This window comes from Littorina saxatilis, linkage group LG4 (genome assembly GCF_037325665.1).
Source record: "Littorina saxatilis isolate snail1 linkage group LG4, US_GU_Lsax_2.0, whole genome shotgun sequence".
Taxonomy (NCBI): domain Eukaryota; kingdom Metazoa; phylum Mollusca; class Gastropoda; order Littorinimorpha; family Littorinidae; genus Littorina; species Littorina saxatilis.
Genome location: NC_090248.1, coordinates 11,719,651 through 11,741,921, shown reverse-complemented (window position 1 = coordinate 11,741,921; position 22,271 = coordinate 11,719,651). Strand labels below are relative to the sequence as shown.

The following is a 22,271-nucleotide window of genomic DNA, read 5'->3' as shown; positions in this document are numbered from 1 at the left end:
GTCTTAACAAGGAGGGAGCCTTAACAAGGAGGGAGCCTTAACAAGGAGAGAGTATCAACAAGGAGGGAGTCTTAACAAGGAGGGAGTCTTAACAAGGAGGGAGTCTTAACAAGGAGGGAGTCTTAACAAGGAGCCTTAACAAGGAGGGAGCCTTAACAAGGAGGGAGCCTTAACAGGGAGGGAGTCTTAACAAGGAGGGAGTCTTAACAAAAAGGGAGTAGGAGGGAGTCTTAACAAGGAGGGAGTCTTAACAAGGAGGGAGTCTTAACAAGGAGGGAGTCTTAAAAAGGAGGGAGTCTTAAAAAGGAGGGACTCTTAACAAGGAGGGAGTCTTAACAAGGAGGGAGTCTTAAAAGGAGGGAGTCTTAAAAGGAGGGAGTCTTAACAAGGAGGGTCTTAACACTTTCGCGACGGGACACTGATAAATCAGTAACCGCGCTGACACGCCCATGGACGGGACGCGCATTTTTCAGTACCAGTCATACAAGGTACAAGACTCGTGATTGCTTCCCGGTTTTTGAAGATTGTAATAAATTGAGTTGTTTCCCTTGATACACGTGGTTTTCTCTTCCGGCTTGATCAAATTAGTGCAGATTTGCATGGTGTTTTCGAACAAAAAAAATGAATCGAAGGCGAGCCTTGTCACGGGAGGAGATTCTCCGGATGTTGGATCTTGAGGATCCTGTAGATCATGATACATCGTGTCGTTTTAGCCTCAAGAAAGCGATAATAGCAGTGATATTGAGGAAGAAACAGTCCCGTTGTTGCTAGTACGAGTCGGCAAACTACACGTGGTAGGCGGTGATACTGCTAGACGAACATGTATCTCGGAATCGTGCAGGAGCTATGGGGGCGTGGCAGCACTGATAACAATGGATGGCTGGAGCCTTCAAATCTTTTTGGAATTGTTCATAGGTGTACAGTTGGTACTTTGTTGTGAAAATGTGACTTATATTCAATATGGATTACCTAGACATCATTTGGTGAGTGTTACAGTTTTGTTTCATTTCAGATGCTGTGAGTGAATGCGTGATTTGCTTGTTTTTTTTCTTTGTACTGTCTCCTTATTTCTGTGTACAATGTTAACAATATTTCAGCTAATTCATAGGTTTTACACCTTGTTTGGTTATAACATTATTTATAATACTTTCTGTTAAAAAATAACTTTTAAAAAAAGCAGTGGAAAATAAAACACACACAAAAAAACGTTACAAAACACAAATTATCCCCCTTTCACCCCCCTTTCACCCCCCTTTGCTAAAACAAATCGCGTGACAAACTTATAAATAGCACGACTGAACTGGGCATCCATTTTTGAATTAGTACACAAAATTTGGTGGTGATTGGACTTAATTCAAGCTTGCTAGACAGATTTCTTTACAGTTACTGATTTTTGGGAAGTGTCTTGGTGGCAAGCTTGGGCAGGCAGGACGTTAACGCCGTGGCAGTGCTAGTCACAATAGTGTTAACAAGGAGGGAGTCTTAACAAGGAGGGAGTCTTAAAAAGGAGGGAGTCTTAACAAGGAGGGTCTTAAAAAGGAGGGAGTCTTAAAAAGGAGGGAGTCTTAAAAAAGAGGGAGTCTTAACAAGGAGGGAGTCTTAAAAAGGAAGGAGTCTTAAAAAGGAGGGAGTCTTAACAAGGAGGGAGTCTTAAAAAGGAGCGAGTCTTAACAAGTAGGGAGTCTTAAAAAGGAGGGAGTCTTAACAAGGAGGGAGTCTTAAAAAGGAGTGAGTCTTAAATTGGGGGTAATTTGTCAGGTTATGAACAGAAAGTCTGAGAAAACAAGGTCTTAAAAAGGAGGGAGTCTTAAAAAAGGAGGGAGTCTTAAAAAAGGAGGGAGTCTTAAATTGGGGGGTTCCATTGTATCTTTCATGACTGATCGCACACAAACATGCACTCTTGTGTAGTCTCGGCCAGCCGCCTAAATATGAGTTTTAGTGAGCCTCCGACGTCACATGGCTCACAAAAGGTAAAACCAATGTTCAATCAATTGTCGTTTAATTTCATGATATTTCAGAGTTATATAAATTAGTCACAGCTAGGATAAAATAAAAAGAACAACAGAAGTTATTAATATTGGTCATTGCTGCCTGGTGTGTTCACAACTGGCATCAACACACATGACCAAAGACATGACTATCAGATCATTAGCAGAATGATTGAGAGACATGACCATCAGATCACTAGCAGAATGATTGAGAGACATGACCATCAGATCATTAGCAGAATGATTGAGAGACATGACCATCAGATCATTAGCAGAATGATTGAGAGACATGACCATCAGATCATTAGCAGAATGACTGAGAGACATGACCATCAGATCATTAGCAGAATGATTGAGAGACAGATAGCTACTCACGTCAAAGACAAGCTTGGTGTCATTTTTAGGCTCTGCTCCGCACGACATCAGCGCTGATCCCAAGATCTCCAGGAAGCGCTTCTTCTCCGCTGTGCTGGGTTGGATCTCCTCTAGCCACGCTCGCACATCAAACTGGAGAATACCACCGCAAATAGGAATGTTATCAACTGACAGCACCATAACACTCTACACTTTGACAGAACACGAGACAATTGATGCACTTACAGCAGTTCCCGCTGCTTGTGGATGTGAAAATAGATGATCAAATGGAACTCATTTTGGAGACATTCATCGCAACTTGCAATAAGGAACCATAGAAGATGAGAACACACTTTTCTCCTGTTTCAGTGCTAAATAAAGGACCATTAGGGACTGTGCTGCTCAACACCCATAAACACAGAGAAAGAAAGAGAGGGAGAAAAGGGGAGAGAGAGAGTTTTTGTGTGTTTGTGTGTGTGCCTGCATACATACATAAGTGAGTGTGGCATAGTCTTGAATTAACCGCAAGGAAGTGACGTTACATTGTGAAAGACAACTGACGGTTATAGTTGAACCTCACACGGGCTAAATCGGGTTATTGCCTTGAGTGCATTCATGTCACCGTGTGTGTAGACACGGAAATCAATTATTACTGCACAAAACCAGACAGCAGCCTATCTAGCTCCGCCACAATGTCTCATCCACACACAAAATTTTCTGCTAAGCCAGCAGTGTGTTACTTTGTGCCCCACACTGACCTTGGTTAGCAGCATGAAGACCAGGTTGAGGTTCTGCTGCTGTAAGACACCTATCAGCTGCTCGTACATGGTGACAAAGTTCTGCGGGGAGTTGTTGGGCGTGAAGTGAGGGGCCACCATGCCAGCCAGTGTTGGGTTGTCCAGGGAAAACTGCATCAGCAGGGGGGTCTGGCTGGGTGACCGGGACACAAACTCCTGCACAGGCAGAGTAGAAATATTTCAGTTGGTCATGAGATTCTTTCTTTCTTTATTTGGTGTTTAACGTCGTTTTCAACCACGTAGGTTATATCGCGACGGGGAAAGGGGGGAGATGGGATAGAGCCACTTGTCAATAGTTTCTTGTTCACAAAAGCACTAATCAAAAATTTGCTCCAGGGGCTTGCAACGTAGTACAATATATGACCTTACTGGGAGAATGCAAGTTTCCAGTACAAAGGACTTAACATTTCTTACATACTGCTTGACTAAAATCTTTACAAAAATGGACTATATTCTATACAATAAACACTTAACAAGGGTAAAAGGAGAAACAGAATCCGTTAGTCGCCTCTTACGACATGCTGGGGAGCATCGGGTAAATTCTTCCCCCTAACCCGCGGGGGGTGGTGGTCATGAGATAAGACAAACACACAGTTAAGGAGCGGACACCGGCAAGTATACGCTACAGCAAAGAAAAAGCATCAAAAGAAGTTGCAAGCAGCAAGATTAAAAACAGAAACATTTCTTCTTCTATAAACCAGACCAAAGAACATATGAGTCAATTAAGTCAGCAGTGCTCATAGACTAAAAGCAGACACAGACTGTGTTTATGAATATTCATCAGCTTATCTGATATCAGAAAAATCACAGAAGGCAAAGTAATAAACTAAAACTTAAAAAAAATGGCAAAAACAAAGCTGTATAAAGATGCTATGACTCTTCAGGTAGAAAATATAAACTCTGGTTGCCTAAATACCACCTTTATCATGCCACACTTTCCAGTTTATTGAGAACTCTAGACTAAACACCAAGCACTCTTTCTCCGACAAAGTACGACTAAATTTGTCATACATCTTTACACCAGTTGCAAAGCTCACCTGGCCGAGGATCTCCACACAGGAAGCAAAGAACTGCTTGGTGGGAGGGTAGAAGTTGGTGTCTTCAGACACCTGTATAGTCAGGTGGAAGAAAAGGGTGCAGGCAACGTCGTTCAGCCTCGACCGTCTGCCTGCGTCACTGGTACTCTGGGATAGCTTGATCAGCAGTCTGCACGGAGGTCAATGATAACCATCAACTTTCAAAGCAAACTTGTCTCCTTACAAACTTAAAAATTTTAGTAATAAATTTTCATTTGATTAATATACTTACCCAACTCACATATAGCAATTAACTCTAGTTCAGTGCCGGTAACGCTGTACGCATCCCCTTGGTAACCAAGGGAAGCCCCTCTAAAAAAAGAGTGACCAATCCCATAAGGCCATATTAATACATACTTCCGACTTCCGTATGCGCGCGCATACACCGCCATATGCATCATTCCAAACGAAGCCCAACTCACACCCTTTTTTAGAAACCCACAACCCACAGCGGGGAGGCGGGAGGGAATAAACGATGTGAGTTGGGTAAGTATATTAATCAAATGAAAATTTATTACTAAAATTTTTAATTAAATTACATATCTTACCCAACTCACATATAGCAGATTGCTACTATAGGTGGCGGGTACTCACCCTCTCAATTACGAAGAACCTGCCCGGCAGCCACCAGAGACGGCAAGGCAGACGAGCCGTCCTGACGACAAGAGGCAACATCCCTCAAGTAGTGGTTAATGAAGATGTCCTCTGATCTCCAATATGCCACCGCAAGAACCTCCGAGAGGCGTCCTGAGCGGAGCACAGCCAAGGACGATGACCATGCCCTAGCCTCATGTGTTCTGGCAGAGGAAAGAGGCAGAATGGCTCTAGCATCCCCCGACTGGGTCTGCCACCACGCATAAGCCTGCCTGATTGTCATCGACACCCATCTGGTCAGGGTAACTTTAGAGATGTCTTTACTTCTGACAGTATTGAGTGAAATAAAAAGAAGCTTTTGAGTTTCCGAGCGAAGAGGAGACGTTCTAGACAAGTAACTGCTGAGGGCACGAACCGGACAGTTAAGAGCATCAGGATCTCCTGGAGCCAGCACAGCGCTCAAGGGGGGAATATGAATAACCGGGGAAGCATGACCGGGCTTTTGATTCTTTGCTAAAAAATCCGGCCTAAACTTCAACGAAAAAGAACCATCCTTCTCTAAAGAAATATCACGCGCCAATCCCGACAAAGCGTGCACCTCACTGCCACGACGAGCTGTGGCGAGCAAAACAAGAAACAAAGTTTTCCTCGTAAGCTTAGCTAGACTAGCTAAGTGCAGGGGCTCAAACTCGTCCGATGCCAAAAAACGTAAAACTAAAAACAGATCCCACGCCGGGAGCTGCGTTTTAGACCGAGCTGAAAGAAGGGAAGCGCCCTTTAGCACACTCGCGATCACGCCACTTAAATCAATTTTGCGTCCCAGCTGTCTAAGCGTCGAAGATATAGCAGAACGCCTCACGCGCAAGGAAGAAGGCGATCCCCCCCTCCCTGCCAACCAAGATAAATGATTGGCAACTTGCATTGACCTGGGAGAGAGAGGGCTAACACCATTTTCAGAGCACCATTTTGTCCACGCAGACCAGTGCGAAGAATAGACCGACTTTGTCGAATCTCTATGCGCTTGCTGTACTAAATTCAGAGTTGAATTTGAGGCACCCGCCCGGAGCAGAGAGCCTCTGATAGCACCCAGCCGTGAAGCTGCAACGCTTGCGGGTCCCCGTGCGGAATGCCCGACCTGGGTTGAACCAGGTCGCCCTTTCGAACGCCTAGAGGAATGGGTGGACGAACCGCCATGCGCACCAGATCTGGATACCAATGTTGGCTGGGCCACCGCGGGGCCACCAGAACCAACGCTGGCTTTTCTATGTCTGCTTTCCGCACCACCTTGCCTAGCAGGCAAAACGGAGGAAAGGCATAAGCCTGCAGACCCGACCAATCCAGATCCAGTGCATTCACGGCCCAAGCTAGAGGGTCCGGAAACGGAGAGACAAACAAGGGGAGACGAGCCGAGAATCTCGTTGCGAACAGATCGATGGGAGGCTTGTGAACCTGCACCCAAAGACGATCCAGAGCCTGATGGGAGAGAGTCCATTCTGAGTGCAGGACCTTGCTCCCCCTGCTGAGGGAGTCGGCCAGGACGTTGAGAGAGCCCCTCAGGTAGACAGCTGACAGCCGAATGTTGTGAGTGCTGCACCAGACCAGTAACCGACACGCGCTGTTCGACAGAACCTGAGAGCGCGAGCCCCCCTGGCGATTTATGTAAGCCGCTACCGTCGTGTTGTCCGTGTGTACCAGAACATGACTGTTTGCCAGCAGAGGCAGAAACGAACGCAGACCGAGTGCCACAGCCTCCAGCTCCAGAACATTTATGTGCAGAGAGGCCTGACTGGCGTCCCACACCCCTGAAGCAGTCTGGTCTGCCAAATGAGCCCCCCAGCCCGAAAGCGAGGCGTCCGTGAAAAGATTGTTCTCCGGTGCAGGGAGAACAATAGGGACACCCTGTGACACCCAGGGAAGAAGCCATATGCTCGTTGTACGGATGAACCAAGCACCCAACTCGATCAAGCAATTCCAGCCTTGAGTCGCTTGGTCCCACTGCGCTTGGAGCGCTGCTTGAAAGGGCCTTTTGTGGACTCTTCCCAGAGGGACAACAGTGGCCATGGATTCCATCTGCCCTAAAAGAGAAGTCAACTCCCGAGCCGTAGACAGATTCTTTCCATAAAGAACACGGATAGCCTCCTGCAACTTGTCCACCCTCTTTCGAGCAGGACAGACTGACCAGTTCAGTGTATCGAACTCCATCCCCAGGTACGTGAATTGCTGGGAGGGCACCAACTCCGACTTCACGAGGTTGGCTGTGAAGCCGAGCTGAACCGCTAGACTGAGCACCCTCTGAGTGTGCGTATTGCAAAGGACCTGGTCTTGATGCAGAATCAACCAGTCGTCCAAATAGGCTCTCAGCCGCACACCCTCTTGCCTCACGAGGGCACAGAGCTGACGCACGACCATCGTGAAAATCCAAGGGGAGAGAGACAGACCGAACGGAAGCGCCCGAAACTGAAAGATCCTCTCTCCCCAGCGGAAACGAAGCCATTTTCTGTCTGCCACATGCATCAGCACGTGAAAATAAGCGTCGGTCAGATCTACAGACGTGACCCAGTCCCCTGGCCGAAGGGCTTCTCTCACTGAGGCAGGCGTTTCCATCGTGAACTTCACGACACGCAGGAACCTGTTCAATGGCGACAAATCCAGAACAGGCCTCCACGCACCCGAGGCTTTGGGTACTACAAACAACCTGCCGTAAAAGCCTGGGGACCTGTGATCGATCACCTCCTCGATCGCGCCTTTTGAAAGGAGTGCAGCGACCTCTCCCTGAATAGCTGCTTTGGCCTCCGCGTCTCGCGGAAACACAAAAGGCGGCGGTATCCTGGACAGCGGTGCCTTCCCGTCTGCCCAGAGAAGACGAAATCCCGAACTGATCACCCCCAAAATCCACTGGCTGGACACCAAACGAATCCAGGCAGCGATGGCCCTGGAGGGGCCGCCCGCCACCACCAAGGTGGGGGCTAACGGGGCGATCTGCTCGGGAAGACATCATTGGGGGTGAGGCTTACGCCCCGACCCCCTAGAACCACCAAACGAACCCCTCTTCTGATAAGGGGCGCCACGCCCCCTGCCTCGAGAAGAGGAGTTCTGGTTCTGGCTCTTGCCACCGCCCGAAAACGAAGGCTGAGCCTTGTTCTGCTGCTGAGGCTTACTGTGCGGTTTTTGAAAGCCCTGATGGGCGATCCTGGCAATCGCCAAATCCCTGGCATCCTGGGTCTCTTTTTGCAACGCATCGAGAGACGAGCGACTTACAAGAGAGCCGTCCTCAAAGGGAGAAAACCTCAGACTATCGATAGTTCCCTTGTCCCTGATCTTTGAGCCACTCAGAAAAGCAGCTCTGCGCGAAAGAATCGCATGAGTGTACAGCTTAGCTGAAAGCCCCATTTGCTCACGAGAGACCCTGGCTAAGGTAGCCAACAGCGTTGTAACGTCTTCCGCCGAAGCGTCATAACGAAACTCGAAAGGCTCAAGACTTGACGCAATCGATCTCGACAACGAACGCTGCAGTGACTCAGAGACCGAAGCCAATTCCAAAAGAGATCTCCCTGTCTCCTCAAGAGCCAACAGAGAGCCCTCCACATAGGGTACAGGTCTGTCTTTGCTATAACCGTCTTCCCTGAGAGACGCCAGATCCGGCGTAACAGGCAGAGCCGCTCTAGGGAGAGCAAAAGACTCCACCAAGTCAACAGGCTGCGGCACCAGCTTGAAATTGCGGAGAGCAGCTGCACCAGGCACCACTTGTCCTGATTGAGCCAGCCACGACGTGGCCGAATCAGGTGCGTCCCCATGTTGCACCAACAAAGGCATTGGGACCACCTGATTATACGACTGAGAATTCTTCTTCATGACTTTCGACATCTCATACGCAACAGCGGGCGATTCGAGAAATTTGAAAGAACATTTCTTCTCTTTCGCACTGCGAAAGTCTCCAAGTGCAGAGGGAGGAGGAACCACAAAAGACTTAAATTCCACCACCCCCTCTTCAAAATATCTTGAAGCCGTCTCGGCCGCAGATGCCACCGCATCAGAAAGCCTAAACGGAATTTTGAATTCGGTACCTTCGACTGCTGCGGAAGCACCGTCTTCAGAACAGCCGTCCGGCATTAACATGCCATCCGTCAGCTGGTCCCCTGCTTGACTCCCATAGTCAAACAAAGAGCCAGCCACACTGCCCCCTTCCTGCCCCCCGGGCGGAAGCGAAAGACGCGCACCCTTACCACATTCTAAAGAAGCGGATGGTTGCGACAAATCTTCCGTTCGCTCTCCAAGGTTCTTAACCGCCACCGACCTGCTGCCAATGCAGTCAGAGCCAGCCTCAGCTTCAGAACTTTCACCCACAAAGCCAGAGCCCGGAGTTACTTTCTCTTGGAAACGCTCTACCCTTTCTCCGGAGAACCCGGATACTCGGGTAGAAGACATACCTTTAATGTGGCGAGAACCACCAGCAGCCGGGCCGCACTCCACCAGAGTAGGCCTGGTACCATCCTGAGACGCATGAACCTCAGCCCGAGTAACAGTGGCCGAAGGCAAAGGGCGAACGTCGGCCAGAGACGACACACCAGCCACACCCGCAGGCAGTGACCGGAACTCCGCCCGCGTGGACGCCACCTCCTCCGCCAAGGACGAGACCTGTGAGCTTAAAGAAAGTAACAGAGACGCCACGTCCACAGACGCAAGGCCGGGAATCACAGACACCGAAGCCGCCTTAGCGGGCTTATCAGCACGAGACAACTTGTCTAAAGTTTTATCAGTGGGCTTGACAGCACGAGACAACTTGTCTAAAGTTTTATCAGTCACATTCGCCGAAGTAGGCATGTCAATCAAAACATCGGTAATCTTTTGCAACGACGGTTCCAGAACCGAAACATGTGCCTGGCCGGGAGCATTAGCTTTCCTAGGCGTTTTCTTAGAAGGCGAAGACTCAGCAGCTACTTGCTTAGACGAGTGCCGCTTCTTGGCGCTATCCGCCATGACCAAAACAACTCACGAAAAATTTTGTAAACAAGAAAATTTTCACAAGTTCAAATTACAGGTCAAAACGCCCACAAACACAAACAAAAAACAAGAACGACCTCACCTCAATATGTAGAGAAGCGAAGACAAGCTAGAAGAAACCAAGAGGTAAATGACCAAGTCCGCAGACGAAGTGTCAAAAGGCTGAACACAGCCAGAGCGTACAAAAACGCGACCAGTCTCACTGCTCGCTGAGTATGGAATGATGCATATGGCGGTGTATGCGCGCGCATACGGAAGTCGGAAGTATGTATTAATATGGCCTTATGGGATTGGTCACTCTTTTTTTAGAGGGGCTTCCCTTGGTTACCAAGGGGATGCGTACAGCGTTACCGGCACTGAACTAGAGTTAATTGCTATATGTGAGTTGGGTAAGATATGTAATTTAATTAAAGTTTTAATTTTGTTGGGTGGCAATTTGAAGGTCATGAAGTCAACACACTGCTTTAGATATTTACACATAAAATAGACCTCTTAATGATTTTCTAGTTCAAGGAGCGGTGCAAGGGGTTGACACATTCCACTGTGACCTTGAATAAAAACAGCGATCATCCTGGTAACAAAAGCCTGAAGGAGATTGTCTAGCATTTGGCAAACATTTAAAAAAAATAATTAAAAAGACCTCTGCTGCCCTTTGCCTTTCGGCTACACGTTTGCTGTATATGCTCATTTCTTCTGCATCTTTTTTGTTTTGTTTTATTTTGCTTTGTTTTGGCCTAAGTCTTGCTAATGATTTGAAAGGATAATATACCTACGCATACACATCATCACCAATAACTCACGTGATGGCGTTCTCTACATGGACAGCAGCAATGCAGATGTTCTGCGGTGGAGGCAGCACGGCTTCAATCATCAGCTGTTTGTACTCCGCTCTGTTCTCATCCATCTTCCTCTGCACCACTGAGTTCACCTCCCTCTCCTCAAGCTGCCACACACAGACAAACGTAGGAATTAAAGAAAAACATCATTCATGAGAGTCAAGTCTGATCAGCGGTGACACTTGACTCTCATGAATGATGTGTCACCGCTGATCAGATTTTTCTAGACAAAACGATTGGTCCGTAAAGTCGCGTCATCAACCTGTTCATGACTGGCCCGAGTATGAATGGAATTCCTTCTGTTGTGGTGACGTGCGCACATCGTCTTTGATGTGACTGGGAAAATCGGTCGGATTTAGGTACCCCCAAAATCGGTGGGAATTAGATACCTTTACCCTAATGGGTGCTTGAAATATCTAAAAGGTTTCAAGTACAGTGGAACCCCCCTTGTATGACCTCTAAAAAACTGAGAAAATCAGGTTCTAAAAAGGAGGGAGTCTTAAAATAGAGATAAATCGACAGAGAATACAAACAGAACATCTAGAAAAGCAAGGTCTTAGAAAGGATTAAGTCTTAAATGCAGACCTGTCAACCCCCTCCAAGGCCAACCTGTATGTATATGACTAGAAACTGTATTCACGGTATCAATCCCTTACACACCAACTTTTTTTTTTAAATACAAAAACCAGGCCTGTTTACTCCCAAGAATTTTCGCTCTCATGAATTAACTTGATTTTAAACAAATTTCATCTACAGGATGGAAAATAACCATGTTTGAAACATTTCTGACACATAAAAACCAAAAATAACAGTTGCCTCCCTTGTCCTGATGTAAATTATCAATAATTATTGACTCAAAACTTAAATTTAATTGAGAAAACAGTTTTCAGTAAGTTCCAATTGGGGGTTCTACTGTATTACAAACTTTTTTTGAAACATGGTAGGAATTTAGCCTGTCATTTCTCATAAATATTTCTGTTTTTACCATCAGATACAACCTGCCAATAAGATTGTAAAAAACAACAACAACAACAACAACTAAAAGTGCTAATCATACCTTCTGCATGCCTTCAACCTGCCTTATCAAAAAAATACAGAAACCAGACACAGACCTGTCACTCGATCATAAAAACAAGGTCCTACACAAGGAAAGATAGTCTGTCTCCCATTGGGCAGGGAGCCATGATTGTCTGCTGTACGTTTGAAGGGAAAGATAGTCTGTCTCCCATTGGGCAGGGAGCCATGATTGTCTGCTGTACGTTTGAAGGGAAAGATAGACTGTCTCCCATTGGGCAGGGAGCCATGATTGTCTGCTGTACGTTTGAAGGGAAAGATAGACTGTCTCCCATTGGGCAGGGAGCCATGATTGTCTGCTGTACGTTTGAAGGGAAAGATATAGTCTGTCTCCCATTGGGCAGGGAGCCATGATTGTCTGCTGTACGTTTGAAGGGAAAGATAGTCTGTCTCCCATTGGGCAGGGAGCCATGATTGTCTGCTGTACGTTTGAAGGGAAAGGACTGTACACAACAAATCAAAAGACAGACAAGGAGATGACAATGTCTCACCCGGACAGAAACAACAGCGGGACCGGAACAGCGGTGCAAGGGGTTGACACGACTGCGACATTCCACTGTGACCTTGACCTGCTTTGGAACATTCTTGTACTGTCCAGGAAGTAGATCAAGAAAAGCAGCATCAATCGCCATGTGCTGAGCTGCGCGGGTGGAGAAAAATCTGAAAAGGCAACACCAAGCACATTGTTTATTTTCCTGTTCTTTTTCTTTCTCTTTTTTTGTTATAGCCCTAAGAGTAATTTAAGCTGAGGAGAGGATATTTAAAATCTATTTCGTCACTGTGTCATTTGAACATATTTTCTCACTGGTTACGAAAAATAATACAAAGAGACTGCAGAGAAGCATCTGCAGCCCAAACACATGTAATTCGTAGATGAGTGATCAACCGTCACAAATCTAACCACCTTTCCCAATCACAAGCAAGCATTCCACTACACAGCCATACTCACTTGGTGAACTCTGTGAGCACTGACAGGTCGGCGTCCAGCAGATGTATGGCGGCCATCTTGTCAGTGAGGAGAGAGGGGGCGATGTCAGGCACAGGGGGCGACACAGTCTGCAGGGCTGGAGGGGGCTGTGGGTTCTTGTAGTGCTGAAGTCTCTGCTTGATTCGCTCCGTGGCTGAAACACAAAAAGACTAATATCATCAAACGCTAAAAACACTCCACTCTATTTATGATACCGAGCTAACCTGATACAGTGTGAGACACTGCACACAAAATTATTTATATATGTGGTAATAATAAACAATCAAATCCAATTTTTTTTTAAATCATAAAAAATTAAGTAGATGTGCAACGCCAAGGCACTGCATACCCCAGCGAAAGACAAACCTCTCCTCTCTCTCTCTCTCTCAAACACACACACACACACACACACACACACACACACACACACACCCCCCAAGTTACACATGTACACACTCACTCACACGCACTCACTCACTCTCTCACACACACTTCATACACACCCCCATACGGACATATAGACAGACGGACATACACACCTTTACAAACAAACACACATACACACACACATACACTTACGCACACGCACAAACACACACCCACCCACCCACTCTCTCTCTCTCTCTCTTTCTCTCTCTCTTTCTCTCATACATACAAACAGACACACACCCACACAAACACACACACACACCACACACACACATGTACGCACGCACACACCCACAGCCCACGGACACACACACACACACACACACATTGACTCACACAAATCTCATACACACAAAACACACACTCATACGCACATACACGGTTGGCCTAGTGGTAAGGCGTCCGCCCCGTGATCGGGAGGTCGTGGGTTAGAACCCAGGCCGGGTCATACCTAAGACTTTAAAATTGGCAATCTAGTGGCTGCTCCGCCTGGCGTCTGGCATTATGGGGTTAGTGCATGCTAGGATTGGTTGGTCCGGTGTCAGAATAATGTGACTGGGTGAGACATGAAGCCTGTGCTGCGCCTTCTGCCTTGTGTGTGGCGCACGTTATATCTCAAAGCAGCACCGCCCTGATAAATATGGCCCTTCGTGGTCGGCTGGGCGTTAAGCAAACAAACAAACAAATACGCACATAGACAGACGGACACACACACCTTTACAAACAAACACATATACACACTCATACACACACAAACATACACACAAACTCATGCACACACACATTCACACACACACTCTTTCTCCCTCTCTCTCAGTCTTTCTTACACACACACACACACACACACACACACACACACACACACACACACACACACACACACACACACACACACACACACACACATGAGTACAGACTCATGCACGCGCACACACACACACACACACACACACACACACATATATACACACACCCACACACACACACACACACACACACTAACACTAACACTAACACATGTGCACAAAATGAACACACACACACACACACACACACACACCGCGCGAGAGAAAAAGACTACAGGGAGGCATGACGTCATGATGCATTAATTGACGTCAAAGACTTTTGACTGTGACGTAATCTTCTTACGCGAGCTTTATCCATAGTCTTGAACAACCACACACACCAAGTCTTGGAAACTACAGAATTTCTACCCGTCCAAAGCGGCCTTGGGTGGCGTTTGCTCAAAAAATGGGGGCGCCTATTGCACCCACCGTATTTTTGTTAGTATGGTCCCAATTTTTGGTGAACTTCCATCTTCAACTGTAGCCCATAGCCGGGCACAAAGAATCCTTCTTTATCATGTATTATCGGTATGAAAATGCGTTCGTGGGATACCTCCAGCTTCGCTGGGATAATAGAAGCATGAATGCAGACCTGTGCGTTCTGCTCGCAGCTGTGCATTGCGACGATGTACAGGAGAGTTGGATGTGAACTGCGGTCGACCTGACACCAGCTTGCGCCACTGGGCCGCAAACAGGCTGATCTGGTACTGCGCTCCCTCAAAGTCCACAAACTCCAGCCAGGGACTCTGTAACATAGGTAGGATGCAAAGGACTTGGTAAGCTGTGAATGCAAAGGAAACGTGAGAACTAAAAACAGAAGTAGGTATTAGACCAATGTGTTGATCCCCTGCTACATCCTCACCACCTACTTCCTCTACCTCCACAAATATATTAACAATTCTTTCGCCATGTCAGTAAAAGCAAGTGCAACTGATATATGAAAAGTTTGGTTCTTATCTTTTTTCACGCAAGCCACTGATAAATCCAAAAGCTTTTTTACTTGATGACCAAAATTTTCTTTTCATTAGGAAAGTTTTGTGTTTTGTCTCAGGCATATCAATTAATACCTTCACATTTTCTTGAGTACTGTGAACATTTTTCTACATTCAACTCATCAGTGCTCTATGTATGTGTGTGTTTGTATGTGTGTATGTGTGTGCGTTGGCATGTGACAGTTCATGTATGTATGTGTTTAAAATGTCTGCCTGTGTGTCTGTGTCTATGTGTTTGCATGCAAGCCTGCGTGTGTTAGGTTTCTTTCACTTTGTTGACAAACTGAAACAAGCAAAGTCTCACATTTCCAGGTGTAAAGACGTGCAGGAGGCGCGCTGCTTCATACTGCGGCGGTAAAGCCGGCAGGTACAGGTCAGCCCCATGAAGCCTCGGTTCCTCCAACCACAGTGCCAGGGTCTGGTACAGTCTGGTAGAAGCAAGGAATACACTTGTATCAATATATATATACAGCAATATCTCTGAAAGAAATCATTTCAGGAACCAAACTGCCTTTACTCTCTTTTCTTTAGACATTATCTCTGTCAGGTGCAAACCATTTGTTCAAAACATTTGCCACTCTAGTCCTTCTATTTTGTCTTCAGAATGTCTCAGCAGCTTGGCATTTCTTTCTGCTGTTGTTAACCCTATGGGGGTACAAACAGCCTCCAAAAATGTTTGTTTCTTTGTTTATTTGGTGTTTAACCACGAAGGTTATATCGCGACGGGGGAAGGGGGGAGATGGGATAGAGCCACTTGTCAATTGTTTCTTGTTCACAAAAGCACTAATCGAAAATTTCTTAATAAATTTTCATTTAATTAATATACTTACCAACTCACATAAATAGCATTAACTTCAGTTTGATGCGTAAGACATTGAAGTACTAACCCTGGAAACAGGGGGAGGTAACCCCCAAATCAAAACAAAACCTTGACAACAAGGCCCTGGTAGTTACCTCCCCTCACCGGTAGCCCGCGCATGCGCGGCACATATCACCGGCAAACTCATTCCCAATGTAACACCACCTTCAACCATTAACAAAAAAACGATCGCGGGGTAGGATGGGAGGGCATTTACTATGTGAGTTGGTAAGTATATTAATTAAATGAAAATTTATTAAGAAATTTTCGATTAAATAACATATTCTTACTACAACTCACATAAATAGCAGATTGCTACATAAGGTGGCGGGAAACTCACCTAACATGATAAGAAACCGGCCTGCTTCAACCATAACTGGTAAGCAACTACTACCATTGCAGTGGGTACTAAAACACGCACAAAAGTAGTAAAGAAAGACGTCTTAACATGACGTCCAAACACCACTGAGGTGCCATACGAGAATTGTCTGGCAGCAGAACCACCGGATAAAGGGTCCAAGCTCAGGCCCCATGAATTCTAGACAACGCAGAGGAAGAAAGAAAGCTCCCCCCCCATTTGACTGCCGCACTCATAAGCCTGTTAATGAGTGTAAAAGCCCATCTAGTCAGGGCTGCCTAGCAATAATTTGATTCTATCCGTCTAAACGCAAGAACCAAAAGGAGCCATACAAGACAAGTATGTCAAATACTCAATACCTTGAGCGAGACCCAGAAGTATGTAAAACGCTACCCCCTTAAGGAGAAGTGAACACCGACAAAAAAGGAGTCTGAGAGCCTTCCTATAAAGAAAGGCTAGCATGTCTCAAAATCTATGGCTCTTATAAAAGAGCTTAAAAACAAAAAGAAATCCCCAGTTGGAATTAATTTTCAAAAGACAAAAGCTTGGGCGCAGGGCCCTTACCACGCAGGGCGTAGAAAGAGAAAAGTCTTGTCAAAACCTGACGACGTTCCTCCAGAATAACGAAAAATAGACTTCCTACGATAACAACAGTTCGTGGAAAGTCTTAACATCCTCCTGAACTGGAGAATGCTAAAACTGAAGCCCAGAATCTAGAGCTTGCACTAATGCAGGTGCTGGAGGAAGGGCTGACTGCCCCCCCCCCCTTTATTTGCACTCATAGAAAGTTAATGATTGCAAAAGAAACCACCAGAAAAGATCAACTTAAATAAATAACCCCTTTTACGTAACGCCTGTTGAGACCTAAGCTAGGTGAAAAGGCCTAAAATACGCTGTCTTGGTCGTGACTGACGAAAAGAGAGAACAATCTCTTACAAACAGCTAGACCAGAAAGAAAGCTCTTAACTCAAAAGAGAGCCGTGCAAGATCGGAAGACAACCAGATAAGTCCTCCGAGGCGAGCGAGTAATAAAAAACGAACCTTTGCGTCTCCCCTAGAAGAGAACAAGGAGTTCCAAATGACCACAAGTGAAACACCCTCCACGGCGTGAAGCACTAAAAGATTATGGCTTGAGTAAACCACAGCACCATAGTCCAAGAGGAAACGCTAAATGTTCTCAATGAACCAGAGACAATAACTTGCCCCTTGTTCGAAGGATCGAGCAAGACAAATGTCGGAAAACATGTGACGTTACTAGACTCTCCCACAAAAGAGTCGAATGACTAAAAGCCGAAAACAAAGGCAACAATTTGCAGGTCGGCGAGAATGCAACCTCTCATCAAGAGATGAACCGAGACTGCTCATCTAAATCAAAGCGACCCTAATCGAAAACGGCAAAAGCCTAACTCAATTCTCACTAGCAAGAAGCTATGAAATTAATCGACAAGAAAGGAAGCAAGCATAAAGTGGGAGCTTGCTGAAGTGCCGAACATGGAACATAATGTCGCTATGTTACACCCTGGGAGGGCGTGAAGCCCGCCAGGCCTAGGAGATGACGTCAGTTCGTGACCGATCTCCTTCCGAAAACAAGTGATACCCGAGAAAAAGATATCAAGCCCTCATCGATGAGAAAATCTCAAGAACGAGCATACGTGTTCCTGAAGTACCCAAACTACCAGAACACTCACCCTCTAATGAACCAAGTTGTGAACCCAACATGATCCAAACGGCTAGCCAAAAGTAGGCTAATGCTGGTGCATGACCTGCTTGAGTAACTACCCAAACAAGACCGAGCGAAAGACGCAGTAAAACTTCCTGCGTTAAGAGTCCGAGTCTAGCAAAGACAAGCACTCATAACTTCGCGGGTCGTGGCAGAAAGCACCAAAGAATGACTACGACTATGAACTGGACCGTCGCTACCCGTAGGTAAGACAAAGTCGCCGAAACCGGCCGTCATGTTGCCCCCAAACTGACTTCAGACACTTCTTGTCAAAACAGAGGAAGTCAAAAGAAAGTCCGAACAACCTCCTCAAGGGACAAAAACGATGAACGCTCAAAAACCGACAGCTGTCGTGAATGACCTTCTCATACTCGAAAGAAAGTCTGTAAACAGAATCTAACGTAATCAGAAAGCTGATCCGATTCGCAGTCATCCTGAGAGCAGCAGGAAAAGACCAGAAAGATCCTAAACAATGGCCGAAGCCTTGAGTGTCATGAACAAAGGAGCATCCTTAAGAAAAATCCAGAATAAATTTCGCCGCCAATCAAGAAACACCCTGAATATGGCCGAAAACCCAGAACGCGTCTGACCCGCTGAAAGGCTAAAAGTCAGCCACGAGGACCTACGCAAGCCGTAAACATAGATGCCATCACGTACAAAACCTTACCATCCTAAACGGCCGCAGCAGAACAGGAAGTAAGATACATGGGATCACTGCTCCCAACAACCTGGACCCCAAAGGGTCGACATCAGAAGTTACGGACAGGCAAGAACAAAGTGCTACGATTACCTGGAACGTCAAAAAACGAACCAGAAATAGGCAAAATCCCTAGTACAAAACACCCGCAACACCTTGACAGTGTGGGCTGATGCTAAAGCGTACAGTCCTTCACTCCGAAACAGAAGTGAGAGACGGGATACCAAAACCACCAACAACCTGAAACCCAAAGGGTTGACATTGGAAGCCTACTTGGCAAAGAGTCCTTGTTCCCAGAACCATCGTTGGCCGAAGCCGTAAATGATTGTCCCCCAACACAGGAGTGACCTGAAGCGGGGAACTCGGAAGTGCAAAGAATCAAAAGAATGATTGGGCTTCCCGTTCAGCTTTGGTACAAAGCATGATAGACAACGTGCGAGAACAATTGCTCGGAGAAGCCAGCCATAGCTGAACAGACTCCGACGCATCCCCATGAGCAGTGAACAGAGGAACGATGCTAACAGCACCGGAACTCAACACCTTAGCCATCTCATAGGCTACAGAGGGCGACTCCCGAAACCGGAAGTGAACGCTAGTCTCATTGTCACCCAGGAAATCGCCAAATGCGAAAAGTGGTGCCGCTAAACGAGAGACGAAGTTGTCACCCCTTCTGCAAAGTATCAAGAGGTAACCTCAGCGGCGGCAAACAGCGCGCGCAAGAACCTCCTCAACTCGAAAGTTGTGTTCCGCCTCGGAAGAGTCATCACAATCCTCGTCAACATCCACATCATCAACAAAGATGTCCGATGAAGCCCGATCATGACCGGAACCATCATTGCCCGGCAACGGAACTGATGAACTCGCCGTACCGGAACCCTGTGTAACCACACCAAGGAGGACCGGCAAAGCCGAGCTGCTACCATTGCCCGGAACCAGTGACCGGAACCAGAGGTAGTTGGCAATCCGGAAGGGAAGGCGACCGGAAACACACCTGTGCTTGCCCGAAAGCTGACCCATCCTGTACCCCCACCGTACGCAACCGCCTGAGCGGAAGCGTAGGCAGGAAACGGATTGCCGTTACCACCAACGACCGGAACCCCCGTAGGCTGCGAACCGGAAGTCGATGGTAACAATGTGAAAGTGCCACGACCCCTCGAAAGGAATCCTGTGGCCGGAAATCCCTTTGCCTAAGCAGTAGAACCCATGTACGAGGAGCCAGACGTATCTGCACCAGCGCCATGGGTGGGACACCGTCGAGACAAACAACACGCTCGTGTGATGAGTGCCCCCAACTTCCAAAATTCTACCCCGGAACCGGCGGACCGGAACCAGCGGTAGCTGGCAATCCGGAAGGGAAGGCGACCGGAACACACCTGTGCTTTACCCGGAAGCTGACCCAACCTGTCCCCCACCGTCCGCAACCGCCTGAGCGGAAGCGTAGGCAGGAAACGGATTGCCGTTACCACCAACGACCGGAACCCCCGTAGGCTGTGAACCGGAAGTCGATGGTAACAATGTGAAAGTGCCACGACCCCTCGAGAGGAATCCTGTGGCCGGAAATCCCTTTTGCCTAAGCAGTAGAACCCATGTACGAGGAGCCAGACGTATCTGCACCAGCGCCATGGGTGGGACACCGTCGAGACAAACAACACGCTCGTGTGATGAGTGCCCCCAACTTTCACCAATACGTACCTCGTCGGCAGAACCAACGGATGAGGGAAAGCCACATCAACAGAGAACACGGCAGCTGACTGCGTAAACCCAGCCAGTGACAGCAGAGTCGCCGACACCAGGCGGAACGCCGCGAAGACGGCACACCAAACCTTCCCTGACCTACTGACCAAAGCAAAGTAGGCAATAACACAACAAGAGGGTCGAACGACCCATAACGATTCTATGCTAACCTGGTCGCAAAAAACTCGACCAGATAAACGCCAAAAAGAGTGTAATAAAATTAGCCAGCTAAAGATGATCCATACGGAAATCACACCGGCTAAAGCAAAGAACAGACGGACTGCTCGACAGGTAACAAAGTCCCTGCCCTGCACGTCGCAACTCAAGTCCGCCAAGATGACGACTAGAACTCCGTGACGACGGAGACAAGTAGTACGCGCAAAGTCGGTACAGGTAAAGACAAAAATAATCTGTAAAAGATAAGTCATAAAACCTAAGCTTACAAGACAGAACGAACTGCCCAGCAGGTAACAATGTCACCTGTCCGACAGAGCTATCGCTAAAGACCGCCATGTTGAAACTACAACTCCGTGAACGGAGAACAAGCTTTAACATAATCACGAACAAAGGCGGCGCAAGCTCAACCAAGCCTGTAAGGAGTAAGTCACTAGACTTAAACTAAACAAAAGAACACACTGCTCAGCAGGGAAACGAAAGTCGCCTGCCTGGCAGCACTACAGTAATAGTCGCCGTGTTAAAAGTACAACTCCGTAAGACGGAGCACGAAGTACAACACCATTTACGAAAAAAAAGCAAATGGCGGCACAAGCTATAACAGGAAAACGTACAGATAAGTCACTAGACTAAGCTTGAACAACAAAATAACTGCTCGGCGGGAAAACGAAAGTCACCTGCCTGGCAGCACTACAGTAAAGTCCGTGTAAACAGTACGACTCCGTAAGACGGAGCACAAAGTACAACGCCATTTACCAACAAATGCAAATGGCGGCACAAGCTATAACAAGAAAACTTTACAGAAAAGTCACTAGACTAGGCTTGAACAACAAAATAACTGCTCAGCGGGAGAGACAAAACATGTCTGTGAGCAACAGCTCTCTCCCGCCCAAGTGAAAACCAAAACAAACTCCGTGAAAACGGAGAAAGACATTTTCACAAGTGAACAGTTACAATAAACAAACGTTGTAAACAAGAAAGATCTCACCAACAGCTTAGCAAGATGAACCAGGGTCAAAAGGTCGTCCTCACAGGAGACCCAAGGCTGAAAAGCCTAGCAAGTACCAACACGTCTGTACAGCACGGTGTTGAAGAAGGGAATGAGTTTGCCGGTGATATGTGCCGCGCATGCGCGGGCTACCGGTGAGGGGAGGTAACTACCAGGGCCTTGTTGTCAAGGTTTTGTTTTGATTTGGGGGTTACCTCCCCCTGTTTCCAGGGTTAGTACTTCAATGTCTTACGCATCAAACTGAAGTTAATGCTATTTATGTGAGTTGTAGTAAGAATATGTTATTTAATCAAAAATTTGCTCCAGGGGCTTGCAACGTAGTACAATATATGACCTTACTGGGAGAATGCAAGTTTCCAGCACGAAGGACCCAACATTTCTTACATACTGCTTGACTAAAATCTTTACAAAAATGGACTATATTCTATACAAGAAACACTTAACAAGGGTAAAAGGAGACACAGAATCCATTAGTCGCCTTTTACGACATGCTGGGGAGCATCTGGTAAATTCTTTCTCGTCCCAACCAATATGGGACTCCCCCCTAACCCGCGGGGGGTCTCCAAAAATGTAACTTTACCCACCGTTTGTTCTATACCCACTGACACCATGGCAGTGAGCCAGGGAACTTGTACCAAACATGAAATCAAAGGTATTAATATGTACAGTAGTCCCTTCCATTTCCGGCCCTTTCGTGGGCGTGAACCTACCCGGAGCGGCCAGCTTTCCCATGACTAATGAGTTTTCCTTCTATAATTGACTCTTAA

General features: G+C 46.9%; 1 protein-coding gene across 1 annotated transcript in view; it reads right to left on the bottom strand.

Annotated features, from left to right (window-relative positions):
* Positions 1-22,271, bottom strand: part of LOC138963960 (ectopic P granules protein 5 homolog) — a 79,127-nt gene that overhangs the window by 15,468 nt on the left and 41,388 nt on the right. Inside the window, exons 26-33 of the mRNA XM_070335819.1 lie at positions 15,258-15,381; positions 14,554-14,707; positions 12,670-12,841; positions 12,212-12,380; positions 10,611-10,753; positions 4,177-4,345; positions 3,101-3,295; positions 2,364-2,495 (exon numbers count right to left, since the gene is read on the bottom strand). Coding sequence (XP_070191920.1) covers positions 2,364-2,495; positions 3,101-3,295; positions 4,177-4,345; positions 10,611-10,753; positions 12,212-12,380; positions 12,670-12,841; positions 14,554-14,707; positions 15,258-15,381 — 1,258 coding nt within the window. The remainder of the gene's footprint in view (positions 1-2,363; positions 2,496-3,100; positions 3,296-4,176; positions 4,346-10,610; positions 10,754-12,211; positions 12,381-12,669; positions 12,842-14,553; positions 14,708-15,257; positions 15,382-22,271) is intronic.